Here is an 18,756-nt window from a genome sequence, read left to right on the forward strand (position 1 = left end):
GGACCTACAGTTAAGGATGTGGATTTGCATCTGAGTCCGTGCCTGCAGACGATGCAAGCACTATGCATTGTCACCCAATGGAAATGATCAAACAGCTGCTTTGGGACAGACTGTCTGTAGGGCTCAGGAACAGAGGCAAGCAGTGATGATTCCTTTCTCCCTTGATTCCAGTACTTGTAGGTAGAGCACTTGAGAAAGACTTTGGAAGCTTTCCTCAGCCTCTACCTTTCCTTGTACCTTTACAAAAGCAGACTGTCTAAAAACAAGAAGACTGGACACACTTTTTGGGTTTGGTTATTTTTATTAGTATTTTTTTAATATTATAATATATATAATATAATATTATTTATTATTGTATCTATTATATTATATATATTATGTATATAATGTATATTATATATATTATAATATTATTATTATATAATAATATAATATATATAATATATAAATAATATATAATATATAAATTTTGTAAAGTTGTTTTGGTGTTTTTTGGTGTTTTTTGGTGTTTTTTGTTGTTTTAGTCCAGTCCAAAATAAATTCTCAGTCTTACAAGGGATGAATTTTTAAGGCCTTCCTGCTGATGGACCACACTCCACTTGAACATCAAGTGGAGCATGAGGTAGCCTTCATCCAGAAAGGTGGAATCTTGATGGGATGTTGCTGTCTTATGGAGAGGAATCTCGGCGTCCCCCAGGCTGAGCCAACACACGGACACAGATTTCTGGATGGTGACCATCACTTTCTGCCCCTGCTCCTGCTGCCTGGTCTCTCTTCATCATCGGTATCCAGCAGGAGATCACGAAGCCCTGGAGGCACGGTGGTATCCAGGTCATCATCTGAAACTTCTTCCACCAGATTGGAAGGGACCAGTCCTCTTGTGCCGTCCGTCAGCTCTCCCAGAAACCAGCCATCCTCATCCATGTCTCCACAGATGTAAACGTATTGTCCAGCTGTCAGTGGAAGCTCGTTTTCTGGGTCCTCATTAGGGCCCTCATAAGGATTTTGTAGCTGTGACGAGCTAAGAAGCTTCGTTTTGGTGGTGATGGTCTGCGAAAATGTAGATGCAGACTGCCACTGGCCACTCTTTTGACTCCCCCGGCTTTTCCTGGGGATTGGGGCATTCCTGTTTGGGATTTCTGTGCAGCCTCAGCTTCTTCCCCATCTCCCGGAGCTGTGTGCATTTTTCCTCCAGGCGCTTGCTGAGCGCTCCAAGCTTGACTTCGGCCTGCTGGAGACTCTGCAGCTTCTGGCACGCTTCTGGAGAGCGTCCCTCTCTCAGCAGGTGGTTCTGGGCCTTCAGGGCCTGGCACTGCTTCTCCAGGTTCCTCAGGGCTTGTTGGAGGTAGCTGCACTGCTCCAGCAGCTTGCTGCTGGTGCTGCCTGGGAACCCCGGGTCTTCCTTGGCCATCTCATTCTCCTTTTCCAGATGCTGTCCCTGCAGCTGGTTGACCTTCTCTGCCTTCTCTGTGGCCTCTTTGGATGCAGAAGAGGCCTCCTTGAGCTGCTGGACTATTTCCAGCAGCTGCTGGGTACGGAGGCAGAGCGTACGTGTCTTGTCCTTGAGCCGCTCCACCTCCTCCCACATCTGCTGAGAGCTTCTGCTCCTCAGCAGGCAGCACTTCTCTCCAAGGAGACTGCATTGTCTATGCAGCTCCTTTAGCTTCCTCAGCAGGTGGGTGTTTTGCTCCTGCTGCTCTCTGTGCTCATGTAGGCAGGCCTCTTGTTGCTCTGCAGCCTCCTTTTCCACATGCTGTCCCTGCAGCTGGTTGATGTCCTCTGCCTTCTCTGTGGCCTCTTTGGATGCAGAAGAGGCCTCCTTGAGCTGCCGGAGTATTTCCAGCAGCTGCTGGGTACGGAGGCAGAGTGTACGCATCTTGTCCTTGAGCCGCTCCACCTCCTCCCACATCTGCTGAGAGCTTCTGCTCCTCAGCAGGCAGCACTTCTCTCCAAGGAGGCTGCACTGTCTCTGCAGCTCCTTCAGCTTACTCAGCAGGTGGGTGTTCTTCTCCTGCTGCTCTCTGTGCTCAGGTGGGCAGGCCTCTTGTTGCTCTGCAGCCTCCTTTTCCAAATGCTGTCCCTGCAGATGGTTGACCTCCTCTGCCTTCTCTGTGGTGTCTTTGGATGCACAAGAGGCCTCCTTGAGCTGCCAGACTATTTCCAGCAGCTGCTGGGTACGGAGGCAGAGCGTACGCATCTTGTCCTTGAGCCACTCCACCTCCTCCCACATCTGCTGAGAGCTTCTGCTCTTCTCTTCAAGGAGGCTGCACCGTCTCTGCAGCTCCTTCAGCTTACTCAGCAGATGGGTGTTCTGCTCCTGCTGCTCCCTGCGCTCAGGTGGGCAGGCCTCTTGTTGCTCTGTAGCCTGAACACCCACCTCTGCTACAGCCCGATGGCAGGCCCTGGCCCTGTTGAAGAAGACGCGTGGCTGCCCCTCCACGTGCTCCAGGATGTACTGCAGGAAGCGTCTTCTCTGCTCCTGCAGCTCACACTGGAGGCGCTTGCTCTCCACGGCCTGCTCTGCACGGGACTTCCAGCAGATCTGCCGCTGGACTTCCTGCTGCATTCTGCGGTCCGCTCTGCTGCTGTCACTCCTCAGCAGCGCCTCCACCAGCTGCCGCTGCAGTTGCCATGCCTGGCGGATGGTGTCGTTGCGCCGCTTCTGCAGCAGCTCCTGCATCTGGTGCAGCTGGGCCTCCTTCTCCTGCAGCAGTTGGCAGATCTCTGCTTGCCACTGCCTCAGGCTCTGCTCCCGCAGGCGCTGCAGCTTTGACACCCGCACCCGCTCCCACTTGGAGCGCAGTTTGTCGGCCAGCAGCTGCCGCTCCCGCTCTGCCGCCTCCTGCTGCTCACGTCTCTCAGCAGCGCAGCGGCGCTGCAGCTCCTGGGAGCGGAGCCGCTCGCCCTCCAGCTGGGCCTGCAGTGCCTTCAGCTCCTGCCTCTTCTCCTCCCGCTGCGCAGGGCAGGTGGGGGGCTGTGCCGGGCCCCGGCGGGGAGAGGGCCGGCTGCCCGGGAGCCCCAGGTCTTCCTTGGCTGTCTCTGGCACCTAGAACCAGAAAATCATAGAATAACAGAATGGTTTGTGTAGGAAGGGGCCTTCAAGACTCTCCCATTCCAAGCCCATGCCAAGGGCAGGGACAACTTCCACTAGGTCAGGTTGCCCAAAGGTGCGTCCAGCCTGGCCTGGGGCACTGCCAGGCGTGTGGCAACCACAGACTCTCTAGGCAGCCTGTGCCAGCACCTCTGCCCCCTCATGGTGTCCCGTCTTCGTATACCTCATCTAGATCTCCCCTCTTCTACTTTCAGGGCGTTGTCCTTTGTTGTATCACTACCCTCCCTTACAACCAGTACATCTCCAGCTTTCCCCAGTTCTCCTTCAGGCACTGGATGGCCGCTCTGTGGTTTCTCCAGAGCCTCCCCTCCCCAGGCTGAACAATCCCCACTCTCTCAGTGTGTCATCTTACCTGGACGTGAGCGTCCTTCATGGCCGGTTGACTGGAGCCCTGCTCTGCACGGTGGCGGTGCAGAGCTCCCTGTTTTTCCTGGGAGCAGGACATTGCGTTACGGAGCAAGTCTGCCCAGCTCCCCACGATGTAAAAGGTGAAGAGCCTCCTCTCCAGCTCCAGCTGACGCTGGAGGTGGCGGATGCAGGCGGGCTGCTCACCATCCGTCTCGCATCGCAGCTTGCTGAGGACGTCCTGCAGCTGGGCATGGGCCGCCTCGCTGCTGGGGGGGTTCCTCAGCACCTTGGCCAGCTGCTGCTGCAGCTCCCGAGCCTGGCGCAGGGCTGCTTCGCAATCACGCTGCAGCTGCTCCTTTGTCGCGCGCAGCTCGGCCTCCTTCCAGAGCAGCAGCTGCCGGGTCCCCGTCACCCGCTGCCGCTGCACCCACTCCTTCAGCTGCTGCTCTTCCTGGGCCTGCTGCTTCTCCCAGGCACAGCGCAGTTGGTCAGTCAGCAGCTGCCGCTCCCGCTCTGCCGCCTTCTGCAGTTCACATCTCTCGGCAGCCCAGCGGCGCTGCAGCTCCTGGCAGTGGAGCCGCTCGCCCTCCAGCTGGGCCTGCAGCACCTCCAGCTCCCAGCTGGTCTCCTCCTGCTGCACAGCGCAGGCTGGGGGCAGTGCCGGGCCCCGGCGGGGAGAGGGCCGGCTGCACTTGGCTTGTCCCCGTCCTGCAATGTATCGCAGCATGGCCATGGGAATCTGAATAGACCTTCAGCTTCCAAAAGCTGTAGCCAAAGGCCACCAACAATCACTCTCACTCTCACTTGTGGGATCTGCAAGGACAGATGCCCCTGACCCCGTAGCGCCCACTGCCTCTCGTCCCTGTCGCAAGGGTGTGCAGACAGTGAATGCCTTGGGGGTGCTGCGCCAGCACCTTCTGTGCTGTGTGCTGGCCCAGCTCATAATGGAGGGCGGGGCAGTGACCTTCAGTGCTATTGGACAGTGGGGCCTTCTGGCCCAGCTCATAATTGAGGGCGGGGCAGTGGCCTTGAACGCTATGGGGCAGTGAGACCCTGTGCCCCCTGCACATCATGGAGGGTGGGGTAGTGGCCTTCTGCGCTGTGGGGCAGTGCGGCCTTCTGGCCCCAGCACAAAATGGAGGCTGGGCAAAGTGGATTGAAGCGGTGTTGGGAGGAACCGCCTCCCACAGTGCTGGGCTACGTGGACTTCTCTGGCACTGGAGAAGAACAGCAGCAGGCCATCCATCTCATTGTGATTTCCATTTAGATGGCAATAAAGGAAACATCTCACCATACCTACGAGCTAGTTAAGTTAAAAGAACCTGGTTGCCGGTGTACCCTGCTCAAGGAGCTGCTGGAGCAGATGGCCAGGCTGCTGCAAGAAATCAGCCGCCTGAGGAGCTCTTGGGAATCTCTGAGGGAGACAGGTAGGGGGAGGTGTGAGCCTACTTCCACCACAGACAAACAGCCTCATCCTAAGTCCCCGCGAGTGGGAGGAGCCAATCCAGCTGCTCAGCTGCAGGTCAGAGACCTAGACAGCCCACGAGAGGAAGGGGGCTGGGCCCTCGTATCTGCTCAGAGCAGAAGGAAGCGTCTTCCCTCAAGCTCCACACAATACTGCCAACCTGTGCAGCGTCCCCTACAGCGTCCCTGAGTAATAGATTCCAGGTGTGAGAGGTAGGTTGTGTTTTTGCAGCATAAATTGTCAGTATTTCTGTATGTAGCATAGGAAAAATTGCCTTTCACAAAGAAAGCTTCCGAACAGAGTAAACTTGAGACAAGGGCATTCTGACCACAGTAAAATTGGCATAGGCACCAGGTGAGGTAATTATGTAGGGCAGGGGCAAAAAGACAAAAAATGGACACAAAATGTACACAAATCGGACAAAGGATTAGACAAAAAATAGAGAAAATAATTGTATTAAGAAAGTAAAAAGGAAAAGAATTGGACAAAAAAATTGGAATAAGAAACTTAAAAGGACAAAGAATTGGACAAAAATGGGAGAAAGAACTTGAAAGGAAGAGAACTGGACCTGCAGCTTCATCACAGAATCACAGAATTGTAGGGGTTGGAAGGGACCTCTAGAGATCATCGAGTCCAACCCCCCTGCCAAAGCAGGCTCCCTACACCATGTTGCACAGCTCGGCGTCCAGGTGGGTCTTGAATATCTCCAGAGAAGGAGACTCCACCACCTCCCTGGGCAGCCTGATCCAGTGCTCCATCACCCTCACCGTAAAGAAGTTCTTGCACACATTAATGCGGAACTTCCTATGCTGAAGTTTCAGCCCGTTACTCCTAGTCCTGTCCCCACGCACTACTGAAAAGAGACCAGACTCACCACTATGGCTCCCACACTTCAGGTATTTATAAACCTGGATCAAGTCCCCTCTCAGCCTTCTTTTTTCAAGGCTAAACAGACCCAGTTCACTTAGTCTCTCCTCATAGGGGAGATGCTCCAGGCCCTTCACCATCTTTGTGACCCTCCGCTGGACTCTTTCCAAGAGATCCCTGTCTTTTTTGTACTGGGGAGCCATGAACTGTACACAATATTCCAGATGAGGCCTCACCAGGGCAGAGTAGAGGGGGAGGATCACCTCCTTCGACCTGCTGGACACGCTCTTTTTAATGCACCCCAGTATGCCATTGGCTTTTTTGGCTACAAGGGCACACTGCTGGCTCATGGTCAATCTGTCGTCCACCAGGACGCCCAGGTCCCTCTCAGCAGAGCTCCTCTCCAGCAGCTCTTCCCCCAGCCTGCACCGGTGCATGCAATTATTTCTCCCTAGGTGCCAGACTCTACACTTGCTTTTGTTGACCCTCATCTGGTTTCTTACTGCCCAGCTCTCCAGCCTGTCCAGGTCCCGCTGAATGGCAGCACAGCCTTCAGGCGTGTCAGCCAATCCTCCCAACTTCGTGTCATCAGCAAACTTGCTGAGGGTGGTCACTATCCCCTCATCAAGGTCATTGATGAAGACGTTGAACAAGACTGGAGCCATTACAAACCCCTCAGGGATGCCGCTAGTTACAGGCCTCCAGCCAGACACCCTACCACCAAGGACAACTCTCTGCGCTCTGCCAGTCAGCCCATTCTCGACCCACTTCACTTTCTGCTCATCTATCCCATATTTCCTCAGCTTTGTTATAAGGATGTCATGGGGGACAGTATCAAAAGCCTTACTGAAATCAAGGTAGACTACATCTACTGCTCTCCCCCCGTCCACTCAGCTAGTGACATCTTCATAAAAGGCCACCAGGTTGGTTGAGCACAACCTACCCTTGGTGAACCCATGCTGGGTACTCCTGATAACCTCCTTATCACCCAGTATTAAACCAAATACTACTCAATAGTAAAGTCTTACAGGAAAGCGAGACCTGCATCATCAAGAGAACCCAAACTACTCACAGCCTAATCATAAAGAACGTCACTAAGAACGATGATGGAGCAGGAGTGAAATTTGCAGCCATCCCCTGCCATCATGGCAGTGAATCTCAGTTTGGCCCCAGTGCACACCCGTCACTCACAACAACCAAAAATGGCCTTACTGGGAATGGCAACCACTGTCACCAAACCAGACCAATGCATTTCTTTCAGAAATACAAGGTCTGGTATCCTAACAGTTTTATGATCTTGTATCTTTCCCAGTTTTTATTTAAAAAAACAACTAAATAAATTGTATTACTCATATAAACCATATATAATGTTGTATATGATGATTTGTTCCCCCTCTGCCCCATCAACATAAACTACCTGTAACTACCCTTTGCTTTGGTTTCTATGAGGCCCCCTTTCCCTTTCAGTAGCAAAGTGCTCCCTTTACATTTATTATGGGGTCCTTTCGGCTCTTCATTGTGGCCCATGACAATTCATCTTCACACAGTGCAAACCAGATATGCCATAAGGTTGAACAGCTTGGTTGCACTAGAAAGCAAAGCACTGGCTTGCAACCACCCTGTTCACCCATCTGCAGGGCTTACACCAAGACACCCATCATCTCTCCTCCCTACTTTGACGACTTGCCACTGCTGTGAGGTACAACGACATTTAATTGCAAATGATAAACAAACAAACTGAAAAGATCTCTCATGCTGCTTAGGCTGACCCCTGCTTTGTGATGCAACTCCATCCAGTCAGATCCACCACCATGACTTTGACGGCTAGGAACAGAACAGCCTAAGACTGTCAAAAAGAAAATGATTCAGACACCCAGGTGCCACAGCTTTTCAGCACTTTACTTCCAGAACACTGAGACTCCAAACCCTCAGATGGATAACACCGAACTGGGTGCCAGCACTCTATGTAAAATGGCCTGCGTGGAGTTAGTTATTCTCAGCACCATCAGACCATCAGACTCAACTCCTCCAATAGGAACCCTTCCCTGGTGCCCATCTCTCCCCTATGCCCAGAGCCCCCATGTTGGGTGCCAGCTCTCCGCCTGCTGTTGCCCTGTCGGGGCTGCTGCTGCAAGCAGGGCAGTGTGGGGCTGCCAGGGAGGTGGACTTGGTACGGCGATAGCAGAGACTGCCACAGGAGCCTGATAAGACTGAACGTGCACGAGTCTACGGGGCACCACAGACAACAGGCATCCCAGGGTCCCTTCCAACCCAAGTCAGTCGGCAGCTCCCAGCAATTCCAGTGTTTTGTTCAATGCCACATCTCATAAGCCAAAGCGTCAGCGAGGATGGAAGCAGCACATTTGGTAATGGACATTAAGCTGGATGACAACAGGTTACACCCAGCTACAACACAAATGATCAGATTCAACTTCAAGCACACTTTTTGGTTTCTACAACACTTCCCCTGTGCAACCAAACGAGGCCGGGTGGCCGGAGCTCCCACCAGAGGCAGGCTGCAGTGTGATTGGTTTGCCAGGCCTCAACTTTTCTAATCTGCTGCAGACAGGAAGTAAATACAGCTGCTCTTAAATTAAATACACACACTGAAATGGCACAGTGAAGCACCATGCTGAAGACAGAGCGGGTTTGGTGTGCACATGGCTTTGTGCAGCAGCACACGGAAAATTCAGTGACAGTAATTCCCACCATCGCTGTAAACAGCTTCCCTTTTGCATTGCAACCCACAGCCACACAGCCCAGCCCATCCTGCAGCCATCCCCTACCATCATGGCAGTGACTCTGCCCCACCAAGCGGCTCATTACTGCCTGTAAGGCTCACCTGCCCATATGCTTACAAGCAAATCTCACACCTCTTGGTTCTGGATTCTAAATCAACCAGCACTTAAAAGGAGCCTAACAGGAGGGAGAGCAACATTTACCACTGTCAGGACAAGTGGAAAGAGTTTTAAGCAAAACAAGGGACAATCAGGTTCCACACAAAGGGAAATTTCTTTACTCAGAGGGCGGTGAGGCCCTGGCACTGCTGCCCAGAGAAGTGTGGGTGCCCCAACCCCAAAGGCTTCCAAGGCCAAGTTGGATGGAGCTCGTGATGCCTGAGCAGCTGCACGGAAACCCTGGCCATGGCAAAGGGCTGGAAGTGAGTGGGCTTTAAGGTCCTTTCCAACCTAAGCCATGACATGAGCCCAAGAATACAGAGAGATGCAGTTGTGCTTAGAATTGTTACCAGGAAAGTCTGTTGGGATTGGAAATATTAAAGCCTCAAGCAGTTAATACGTAGCAATTCACAAGATCAGGCCATGGGAGTGAAACATGAGTTTGTGACATGAGGCCGGATCCTGACCAAGGGAAACGAAGCTCAGAGACAGGGCTGCAAGCTGAGCGACCACACTCAGATGGCAGTATGGGATGTTTACATGCTAGCAGTGCCATCAGCAAGTGCAGGCGTTAGGGTGACAATTGTAACTGTGCCATGAAACAACTTCACCTGCACCTGGAAAATGACTCAGGGCAACATGCAGACAATGAAAAGCAAAGGCACCTGTTTCTCCTCATAACTCTACACCTCTGCTGCTCTGCCTGAATGTGGGAGAATTGCAGCCACCCTGCAGGATCATTGCAGGGGACAAAAGTGGGTCCAGACCCATAGAAGAGCCCCAAGGATGCTCTGGGTGATGGAACACAGCGTACCCTCACAGGGCAACGCAGGATCCCAAATTGGGAGCAGCGGCTGATGCAGCAGAAGGCCGTGCAGCCAGAAACAGCTTGCGGGAAATCTCAAGATTGCACCAAGGGAAAGGGCAAAGTTCCTCCCCTGGGGAGGACCTAAATGAGGCACCAGGGAATGTGGGGAGTGACCAGCTGGAAAGCAACCCTGTAGAAAAGCCCCGGGGAAGCAACGTTGGCAAGGGACACGGAGACAAACAGAGGCTACCAAAGTACATTGGCCAGAAAAGGGAGAGGACAGAAAATATTCAACCCACATCCCACCAACAAACAAGACAGGGGGACTGATGGCTAACAAATGACATGCAGGAGGCAGAAGTGTAATATTAAAGAGCAAAGCCCTGAGTAGGATCACACAATCCATAAGAACATGCTATAAACATGAGGCTGATGTTCACAACTCTCCATCCAAGTCATGTTAAACATCACCCAAAAAGGGAAGAGAGAAGGCTGGGATGTGAGGGATAGTACAGGAGGGTGCAGAGGAGGGGCGGGATGAGAGATTAAGGAGACAAGAGAAACCAAGAAGCTGGGCTACGCTTTCCTAACCAAGACATGGATCCCTTCTTGGTAAGCACTGCCCCTTCACTTCCTGGTGAAAAACACCCAGGATAGCATTTGCTTTGCTAGCACTGCTACCAAATACCAGCACAGTCACAGCCACAGCACTGAGCAACAGCATCCACAAATCTGTTACATTTCTAGCTTCAATAGATCATTTATTCTCACTGTTAGTGAAACTGTCCCAGTTAAAGCCCTAGGGTGGACTCTGGCTGGAAAATGCCACAAATATCAACGCCACAACCACCGGACAGCAAACCTCCACCTATCTGTGCAGTCTGTGATGGCAGCGCAGGGTCACAGTCACCCCATGACCTCACAGTGGGCCGGGTGCCTACCCATAGCCAGCGGGCCCAGCCCGCATTGAGTCTTGCTGGCGACTCTCGAGGTGTGAACGTCTCCTGTGGGAGCACGAGACACTGAGACCTTGCCAGTGCGAGAGACATCAGAGTCCTGCGAGAGGACTGCGAGTCACTGAGGATCCCATTGGAGGATCCCCAGAGCTCAGAGCTTCTGCCGGTGGCACACGAGCTGTCTGCCACAGGTAGGACGCCTGACAGGCGCTGAGGCCCGGAGGCTGCCGACTGCTCTGCAAGAGGCAGCTTCATCCAAATCCATCCTTGGAGCCACACAGCGCCAGGGCAGCCGCAGCCATGAGCCGGGAGGCGGCTTCCAACCGGAGGAGGAGGGAGACATGGACGTGGCCGGCAGAGGCCCACGAGGAGCCGTGCCCCATCTGCCTGGGCCCCATGGAGGACGCCGTCCGCGCTCTGCCCTGCAGGCACATCTTCTGCAGGGAGTGCATCCAGCACTGGACGGCCAACACGCCCAACTGCCCCCTGTGCCGGGGGTTAATCACCGGCATGCTGCGCCTCAGCTGGCGCCCCTCGGGTCGCCCCCCGACCCGCCGGCCCCGGGGAAGGCTGCAGCGCACCAGGGAGCGGCGGCAGACGAGATCAAGATCTGCCCATCGCTCCCGCAGCGTCCCAGCACGGCGCACGCAGCGCAGCCCCTCCAGGCCCCCCCGCCCGCTGGTGCGCAGCAACTCCTGGCACGGGGACCCCAACCAGCGCAGCCGCTTCGAGGAGCCACCCCGCGAAGAAGAGGATGGGGAATGGCTGAGGCGGGTGGCCCAGGAGCGGCGGATGGCCGCCGGAGACCACGCGCGGCGCCACGACGGGCCCCAGGTGTGAGCGGGCGGCCCAACCTCAGCCGGGAACAGCAACACCCAGAGCTCAGAGCTGCAGCTGAGAGCTGGAAGAACAGAACATCATCACCACGACCATAGGGCTGGGATGGCCCTCCTGCGACACACAGGGTGCACGGGGAGCGGGACACTGTCAAGAAATTAGAGTGCACCTGAAATGGGACATAAAGCTCCCCTCGATTTTTGCCACCAGAATCTAAAAAACAAAATCGCCATCTCTTGCATTAATCCCATCCCTGCTGTTGATGCAACACCTGGAAGATGTATATAGCAAGTGCCACCCTACACATGCTATGGACTGAGCAAATCTTCCTGGATTTTATTGGCAACAAGAAATCCTACAGCTCTGCCAACTTCTCATGCTGCATTCAGTGACAGTCATTCCCACCGTCACTGTAAGCAGCTTCCCTTTCCTATCCCAACCAGCAAACAAACAACCCACCCCATCCTGCAGCCATCCCCTGCCATCATGGCAGTGAATCTCAGTTTGGCCCCAGTGCACACCCGTCACTCACAACAACCAAACATGGCCTTACTGAGAATGGCAGCCACTGTCACCAAACCAGACAGATGCATTTGTTTCAGAAAAACAAGGTCTGGTATCCCAACAGTTTTATGGCCTTGTATCTTTCCCAATTGTTGTTTTTTTGTTTTTTTTTTTTCCTTTAAATATATACTAAATAAATTATATTACTTATATAAACCATATATAATGTTGTACATGTTGATGTGTTCCCCCTCAACATAAACTACCTGTAACTACCCTTTGCTTTGGTTTCTATGAGGCCCCCTTTCCCTTTCAGTAGCAAAGTGCTCCCTTTTCATTTATTATGGGGTCCTTTCTGCTCTTCAATGTGGCCCAAGACAATTCATCTTCACACAGTGCAGACCAGATAAGCCACAAGGTTGAACAGCTTGGTTGCATTAGAAAGCAAAGCACTGGCTTGCAACCACCATGTTCACCCATCTGCAGGGCTCACACCAAGACACCCATCATCTCTCCTTCCTACTTTGTTCCACTGGGCACAGACTGTTGGCTGCCCATCCTTCTGCTTTTCGCTCCATGTCCTTACAGTGTCAGCTTCAACTTTAATTGCAACCAGTCAAATGTAGCCACGAGTGGTACAAGAAGGAACCACAAGAAGTCCTATGGCTGGGACGAGCACATCTGCAGCTCGGGGCCTGTGTGAGCCCTGAATGCAGAGCCCTACATCTTTGCAAAGCCTCTGCCAGGAGCTGAGGGCAACAGCAGTGACTTGCAGATACAGGTGTGAGGGTGATCTTACCCGTCAGTAACAGCTTAGGTTAAGACTCTCTCATGCTGATTTACGTTTGACAGAGTAGTGATAAATAAGAAGCATGTAAATTTATCTGTTTGCTGCAAGTAGAAGGCATTTACACTTTTACTGATTATTAGAAATAGATAAGATGTGCTGAGGAGGGCATTGCTCCCTACCCTGTGAACGTAACGCCTTGCCTCCAAATACCTGTGCTGACAGCATGTACAGCTTATCCTGCAGTCCACGGAGATAAAGGTAGCATCTGCTGTAACACAACACCTGACCCTTTTAGGGGGCAGGTTTGCTTTCTAACACGCTGCAAGGAGTTCCACCAGCAATTGTGCTACACAACTCCTTACATTATGGAGCCACTGATGTTTTTAAAGAAGTCAGGTTGCAGTTTCACAGCTCCTCTTGCAGACCTTTCCATGGCACCATCGCAGCCACACACAGACCATTTTCCACCGCCCAGCTGACATGGTGTTGGATTCCCTTCTGCCTACAGCCTCATAACAGAGAGGAGAAGTAGGGAAGATGACTTCAAGAAGAAGAAACTGCTGAAACTGTCACTGAGGTCCCCATAAATATTCCCCATGGACCTCATTACACATTTGAGCAAACATTACCTTCACTCACACAGCTAAATTTCCTGTTTGCTTGGCTGATCAATTCCTCATCAAATTTTAATGCAGGGTTCAGGCCATCTGCTCTGCGGCATTTTAATTAGGCCTAAGATTGCACAGCGTTGGAGGCAAGCTCAGAGCCACCCAAACCCCCTCTGCCTGTGTATTCAGGGGGAGGGGAAAGGGGACAGGAGGAAATGAAGAGGCCAAGAACTAATTAACTCCTGTTACTAGGCTAAGTCTGCTCTCTAGTGGTCACATCGCTCAAAACACAGTGCATGAAAAGGTCATGCAAAAGAAAACGTATCCAAAAGTAATCGAACTCCTCTCCATCGAATAGAGGGAAAAGGAAAAAAGCAAAATCTATCGTGCTTATTGCAAATGGGAACATTTACTTCCCCTGCAAAGTCTTATCTTTCCCCCCACTCCAGAATTCATACTCCTATAGGCACAAGAGCAACATGATGAAGAGAAAGCTGAGGTGCTGAATGAGTTCTTCACCTCGGTCTTCACTGGTGGCCAGGATTCTAGTCTTTTTCACGTCCCTAAGTCTTGCACCCCCATACCTCCATGTGGGGACCAAGGAGGTAAATCCCTCCCCACTGTAAGGGTAGAGCAAGTCCGAGAGTGCCTCCTTAGACTGAATGAGTATAAGTCTATGGGGCCAGATGGCGTGCATCCCAGGGTCCTGAAGGAGCTGGCTGAGGTGGTTGCCGAGCCGCTCTCCATCATATTTGAGAAGTCGTGGCTGTCAGGTGAGGTCCCGGATGATTGGAAGAAGGGTCACGTCACTCCCATTTACAAGAAGGGGAGCAGGGAGGACCCGGGGAACTACAGGCCGGTGAGTCTCACCTCTGTGCCTGGGAAGATTATGGAACAGATCCTCCTGGACAACATGCTTGATCGCATAAAGAACAAGCATGTGATCCGAGACAGCCAGCATGGCTTCACCAGGGGAAGGTCATGCTTAACTAATCTTGTGGCCTTCTATGATGGAGTGACGGCGTTGGTGGATGAAGGGAAGGCGACCGATGTCATTTACCTGGACCTGAGCAAGGCCTTTGACATGGTCCCCCATCACATCCTCATCTCCAAATTGGAGGGAGGTGGATTTGATGGGTGGACAACTAGATGGATAAGCAATTGGTTGAAAGGCTGCAGACAGAGGGTGGTGGTCAATGGCTCTATGTCCAGGTGGAGGCCGGTAACAAGCGGCGTCCCTCAAGGGTCTGTCTTGGGACCGGTGCTCTTTAACCTCTTTATTAATGACATCGATGAGGGAATGGAGTGCACCCTCAGCAAGTTTGCTGATGACACCAAGCTGAGTGGTGCAGTCGATACGGTGGAGGGAACAGATGCCATTCAGAGGGACCTTGACAGGCTGGAAAGCTGGGCTCGGGTGAACCTAATGAGGTTCAACACGGCAAAGTGCAAGGTTTTGCACTTGGGCCGGAAGAACCCCAGGCACCTGTACAGGCTGGGAGGAGTTGTCCTTGAGAGCAGCTCGGCTGAAAAAGACCTAGGGGTCCTGATAGATGAGAAAATTAACATGAGCCAGCAGTGCGCTCTGGCAGCCCGGAAAGCAAATGGGATCCTGGGCTCCATCAGGAGAGGGGTGGTCAGCAGGGATAGGGAGGTGATCGTCCCTCTCTACTCTGCTCTTGTGAGGCCCCATCTGGAGTACTGTGTCCAGGTGTGGAGCCCTCAGTACAAAAAAGATATGGAGATTTTGGAAAGGGTCCAGAGGAGGGCCACTAAGATGATCAGGGGGCTGGAGCACCTCCCCTATGAGGACAGGCTGAGGGAGTTGGGTTTGTTCAGCCTGGAGAAGAGAAGGTTGCGGGGTGACCTCATTGCAGCCTTTCAATACCTGAAGGGAACTTACTCCCAGGAGGGGAGTAAACTCTTCGAAAGGGCTGATAATAGCAGGACTAGGGGAAATGGTTTTAAGTTGAAGGAGGGAAGATTTAGGTTGGATGTTAGGGGAAAGTTCTTTACTAGAAGGGTGGTTAGGTCCTGGAACAGGCTGCCCAGTGAGGTGGTGGATGCCCCGTCCTTGGAGGTGTTCAAGACCAGGTTGGACAGGGCCCTGGGCAACCTGATCTAGTAAATGTGTGTGTTTGGTGGCCCTGCTAGGCAGGGGGGTTGGAACTATATGATCCTTGAGGTCCCTTCCAACCCGGGTAATTCTGTGATTCTGTGATTCTGTGATTCTGTGATGAGATTGTGACCATGTTCAAGGAAACTCTTCTTTCTACATGGTTGGAAACTGTTCCTGATGCTCAGAGCACTCTATACGTCCAGCTATCCATAACCATGAGCAGCTGCCTTCTGTCCCTTCGATCCAGAACACACGGACTGTGGCACCTCCAGCCTCAGGTTTGAGGAGTTTGCCAGTAGCATCCAGCCAAATTCCTTCCAAGTCCACCAGAATGATTAAGTTCTTAAAATCTCTATCTATTCATTGAAAGAAAATGGGCTGGAAAGAAGTGAAAACAAATCAAACACCTTATTTTCCTTTGCAGTTTGGGAGTGGTTGTTTAAAGCATTACTCCACAGGATGCAAAAGCATTATATGTATTTAAAACAGCTGTTTATTTCACAGAGACTCTACTCAACTTGGATTTTCTTAAAATCACAGTTTCTTTGAGAAGTCATTAATAAAATCAGCATCTGCAAGAGCACCAATTCACTGCTGAGTGGCATTGCAGCACGTATAGCAGTTGGTGCCTTAAGGAATGCAGTACTGTGTGCAGAACAGATCCCAAAAGTCACCAGGCAAGCATATTTTCAGGCACAAAATCTGATTCTTAACTGTATCTCTCTCTTAATAGATGTCAAGATGGCTGTCTTAAATCTGACAGACACGAGATCTAAATTTCTTCACAGCAAAGACCAAAATCAATAGTTAACCTGAGTGTAACCTCTCTGCTTGAAACCCATGTGCACTTAATTTAGGAATTACAAATTAATTAGTATGAATTATTATAATACAAATGATCAAAACACCATTTAGCATGAAGAACAAGCATAGCACAGGGCTTAAAAAAACAGCACAGCTTGTCAGTGAAGTATCACAAGGCTTGAACCATCCAATGCTTTTTTCCTGCACCAGGAGCTACGTCATATTGTAGGTCTGCAAAAACCAACAGTGCAGGATCTTACTCCAGAATGCTGAGGGGTCTGAGCAAGGACAGACTTGCATCCTACATTTAGCATGAAATCACATCAGTTTAGAAGAATACTAACCGTGATCCGAAATTGTAGTAATTAAAGGAATAATGTCCAAATTTAATTATTGGGCCCCTCACACAAGTAAATGGAATTATCTTCAATGGTGTTCCAGTTACACTGCATAGCTGCAGCATTCATTGACTGGCACTGAGAGCAAATATCTGTGTACTTGTAAACGTGGCAGCATCTACTGCAGCTTTTTGGGGAATAAATTAGTGGGAGGAAGAAGTAACTTCCTTGGCTTTGCAGAATAGTATTGCCTTGGTGCAGAGCTTGTACCCCTTGAGCATCTTGGACAGGATCCCTGTGCTGCAGAAGGGCAATATTAGCTGCCCAAAGAGTCAGAATGATAGAGAAATCAGCAGCTCTTCTCAGCTCATAGGCTGGGCAATGGGGAAGAGGTTTGGTCTCACACACAAGGTCTTCAGGAGGGCTGTGGCAAAGCTGGGAGTAGGCTTCCTGTTGGCAAATCACAGTGCAAGCGTTAATTGCAAAACTGTCTATTTTAGGACTGTACACAGATTTTATTTGACAAGCCAAATTCTGACAGTTCACTCTTCATCAGCAGAGTTCCTGCTCTAAATTACCAAGTGCCAATGGCACTCAAGGTAAAGCAGTGCGATAGTAACCACGGATTGTTTGAAGGTCCTGCCTCACAACGTCTATTGAAAATTGAGCATATAGGACAAGGAGAAAAGAAAAAGCTGCATCCGTAGGAATCATTTTGAGCTGACACAATGCACTGTTGTGGCTTTTTCCCTTCACAGCTTGCGTGCAGCAGTTCAGCTCGTTCTGTTTTCCCTACCAGCTGCTGTATGAACAGTGCCCCTGTCAGCAGGAAGTTACAAAGAAATGAATGAAGACTGATGATTAACGAAGAAAGAGGGTGAATATTAATCATGGAGTCAACATTTGATGGGAGCACTGGTGGAATAGTGGTCCCACTGGAAGTTGTTAGGAGTTGATTTTTATGCCCCTGGGCAGTAGCTTTAAACCACGACTCATGATGGAAAAGAGGTAGCTCATAATGTTTTAAACAGGCCATGGTGGAAAACATACCTTCTCCCTCCCCTCCCCAGCTCCTCTCTTTTGTTGTGCTACAATGAGAACAGAGTTCCACCGTGCATCCTACATTTGCCCAGAGCACCCAAACTGTACAGATCAAACCCTTAAGCAGGCTCAAACAGGGACAGGACATTTCCATTTTTCCTTGCTGTTCTACCAGAAGTCTACAAAGTCGTCTGTGACAACACACTTCTATAGCGAAATAACTGAAGTATGAATTTTGGTTGTTTGCAACCTGATTCAAACCTCTTTGAAGGCAATAGGAGTCACAGCTCCACTACAGAGCAAAGCTCTCCTAACCTTGGCTGGAATTTCCTGTACCACACAAATTAATGAGCATACTTGCAATCAATACTGCGTATGAAGTGCACAGGTGATACTCTCTTTCTTTGATATTATACAAAATCATTCATTATACCAGACCATTCATTTTTCTGATGAAAAAAAAACAACTTGCAGATGCTGCCTTCAGGCAAGCTTCATCCACTTCCCAGACCCAACCACTGATCCAAAATGGAGATATCAAATACTGTTTGGATACTGCAGATTTACTGCACGCATCAACTTTAATTGGACAGTCAGAAAAGACTTGCAAAGTCACTCGAGTATGGCTGCAGCCCAAAACTGAAGTTAATGTGAGTTGGACGCACACCAACATGCAGCTCTTCTAACAGTCCCATCATACAAAATAAACTGTTACAAGTGTTTTACAATTTCTCCTGCAAGTGTTTCAGGGGGTGTTTTGGAGGGGTGGAGAAACAGCAAGGAAGGAAGAGCTGATATCAAATGCTGTAATTCTGTTGAAGCTAACAGGATACTGATGTGTCACTACGACAGTTTTCCAATGTTTCTGTGGTCCTCATTAATCTGATCAGCACTCAGAAGGATGCAGAAATCACTGCACATGGGCTCTTCCATGAACCCTGCTCTACAACTTAATCTGTGCCATAGGATGTTGTGTCCTCATTTGGCCATGCAACAGCAAGTGTGTTATTTGTCCAGAGAAAGTTCTGGATTTCAAAACACAGGCAGCTTTCCTATTGCCTTTCCTATTTCCTACTTGGAGCACAATATCAGGCAGATGACAATAGAAACCTGATAGGGTTTGCATGCATTTTTCTGGAGATTTAGGCTGCGATCTCTTGCCATTCAGCAACTATTCATCTCCCAGAATGAAGTGACTGTTCACAGGATGGTTACAGTTCCACTTATGTGTCCTACAGGAAGAAGGACAAAGCCAGAAGTGT

The 18,756-nt window shown here is 50.8% G+C and overlaps 1 protein-coding gene across 1 annotated transcript; it reads right to left on the reverse strand.

Moving 5' to 3' along the window:
• Nucleotides 1–403: 403 nt before the first annotated feature.
• LOC146756198 (uncharacterized) lies at nt 404–4,193 on the reverse strand. Its single transcript, XM_085524823.1, has 3 exons — nt 4,101–4,193; nt 3,465–3,911; nt 404–3,046 (listed from the first exon to the last, which is right to left on the reverse strand). Exons 1-3 carry the CDS (start codon nt 4,191–4,193, stop codon nt 1,022–1,024), a joined length of 2,565 nt encoding a protein of 854 aa, XP_085380949.1. The 3' UTR covers nt 404–1,021.
• Nucleotides 4,194–18,756: the final 14,563 nt, after the last annotated feature.

This window comes from Coturnix japonica, chromosome 28 (genome assembly GCF_054131305.1).
Source record: "Coturnix japonica strain WE chromosome 28, WE-NBRP24, whole genome shotgun sequence".
NCBI lineage: Eukaryota > Metazoa > Chordata > Aves > Galliformes > Phasianidae > Coturnix > Coturnix japonica.

Bases quoted from the DNA above. Each gene is read 5' to 3' on its own strand.
- LOC146756198 (XM_085524823.1), bottom strand. From the start codon at position 4,193: ATGGCCATGCTGCGATACATTGCAGGACGGGGACAAGCCAAGTGCAGC. The intron at 3,912-4,100 runs GTGCAGCAGGAG...CAGCAGGCCCAG, and splicing joins CACTGCCCCCAGCCTGCGCT to GAAGAGCAGCAGCTGAAGGA. The intron at 3,047-3,464 runs GTAAGATGACAC...TTCTGGTTCTAG, and splicing joins TGAAGGACGCTCACGTCCAG to GTGCCAGAGACAGCCAAGGA.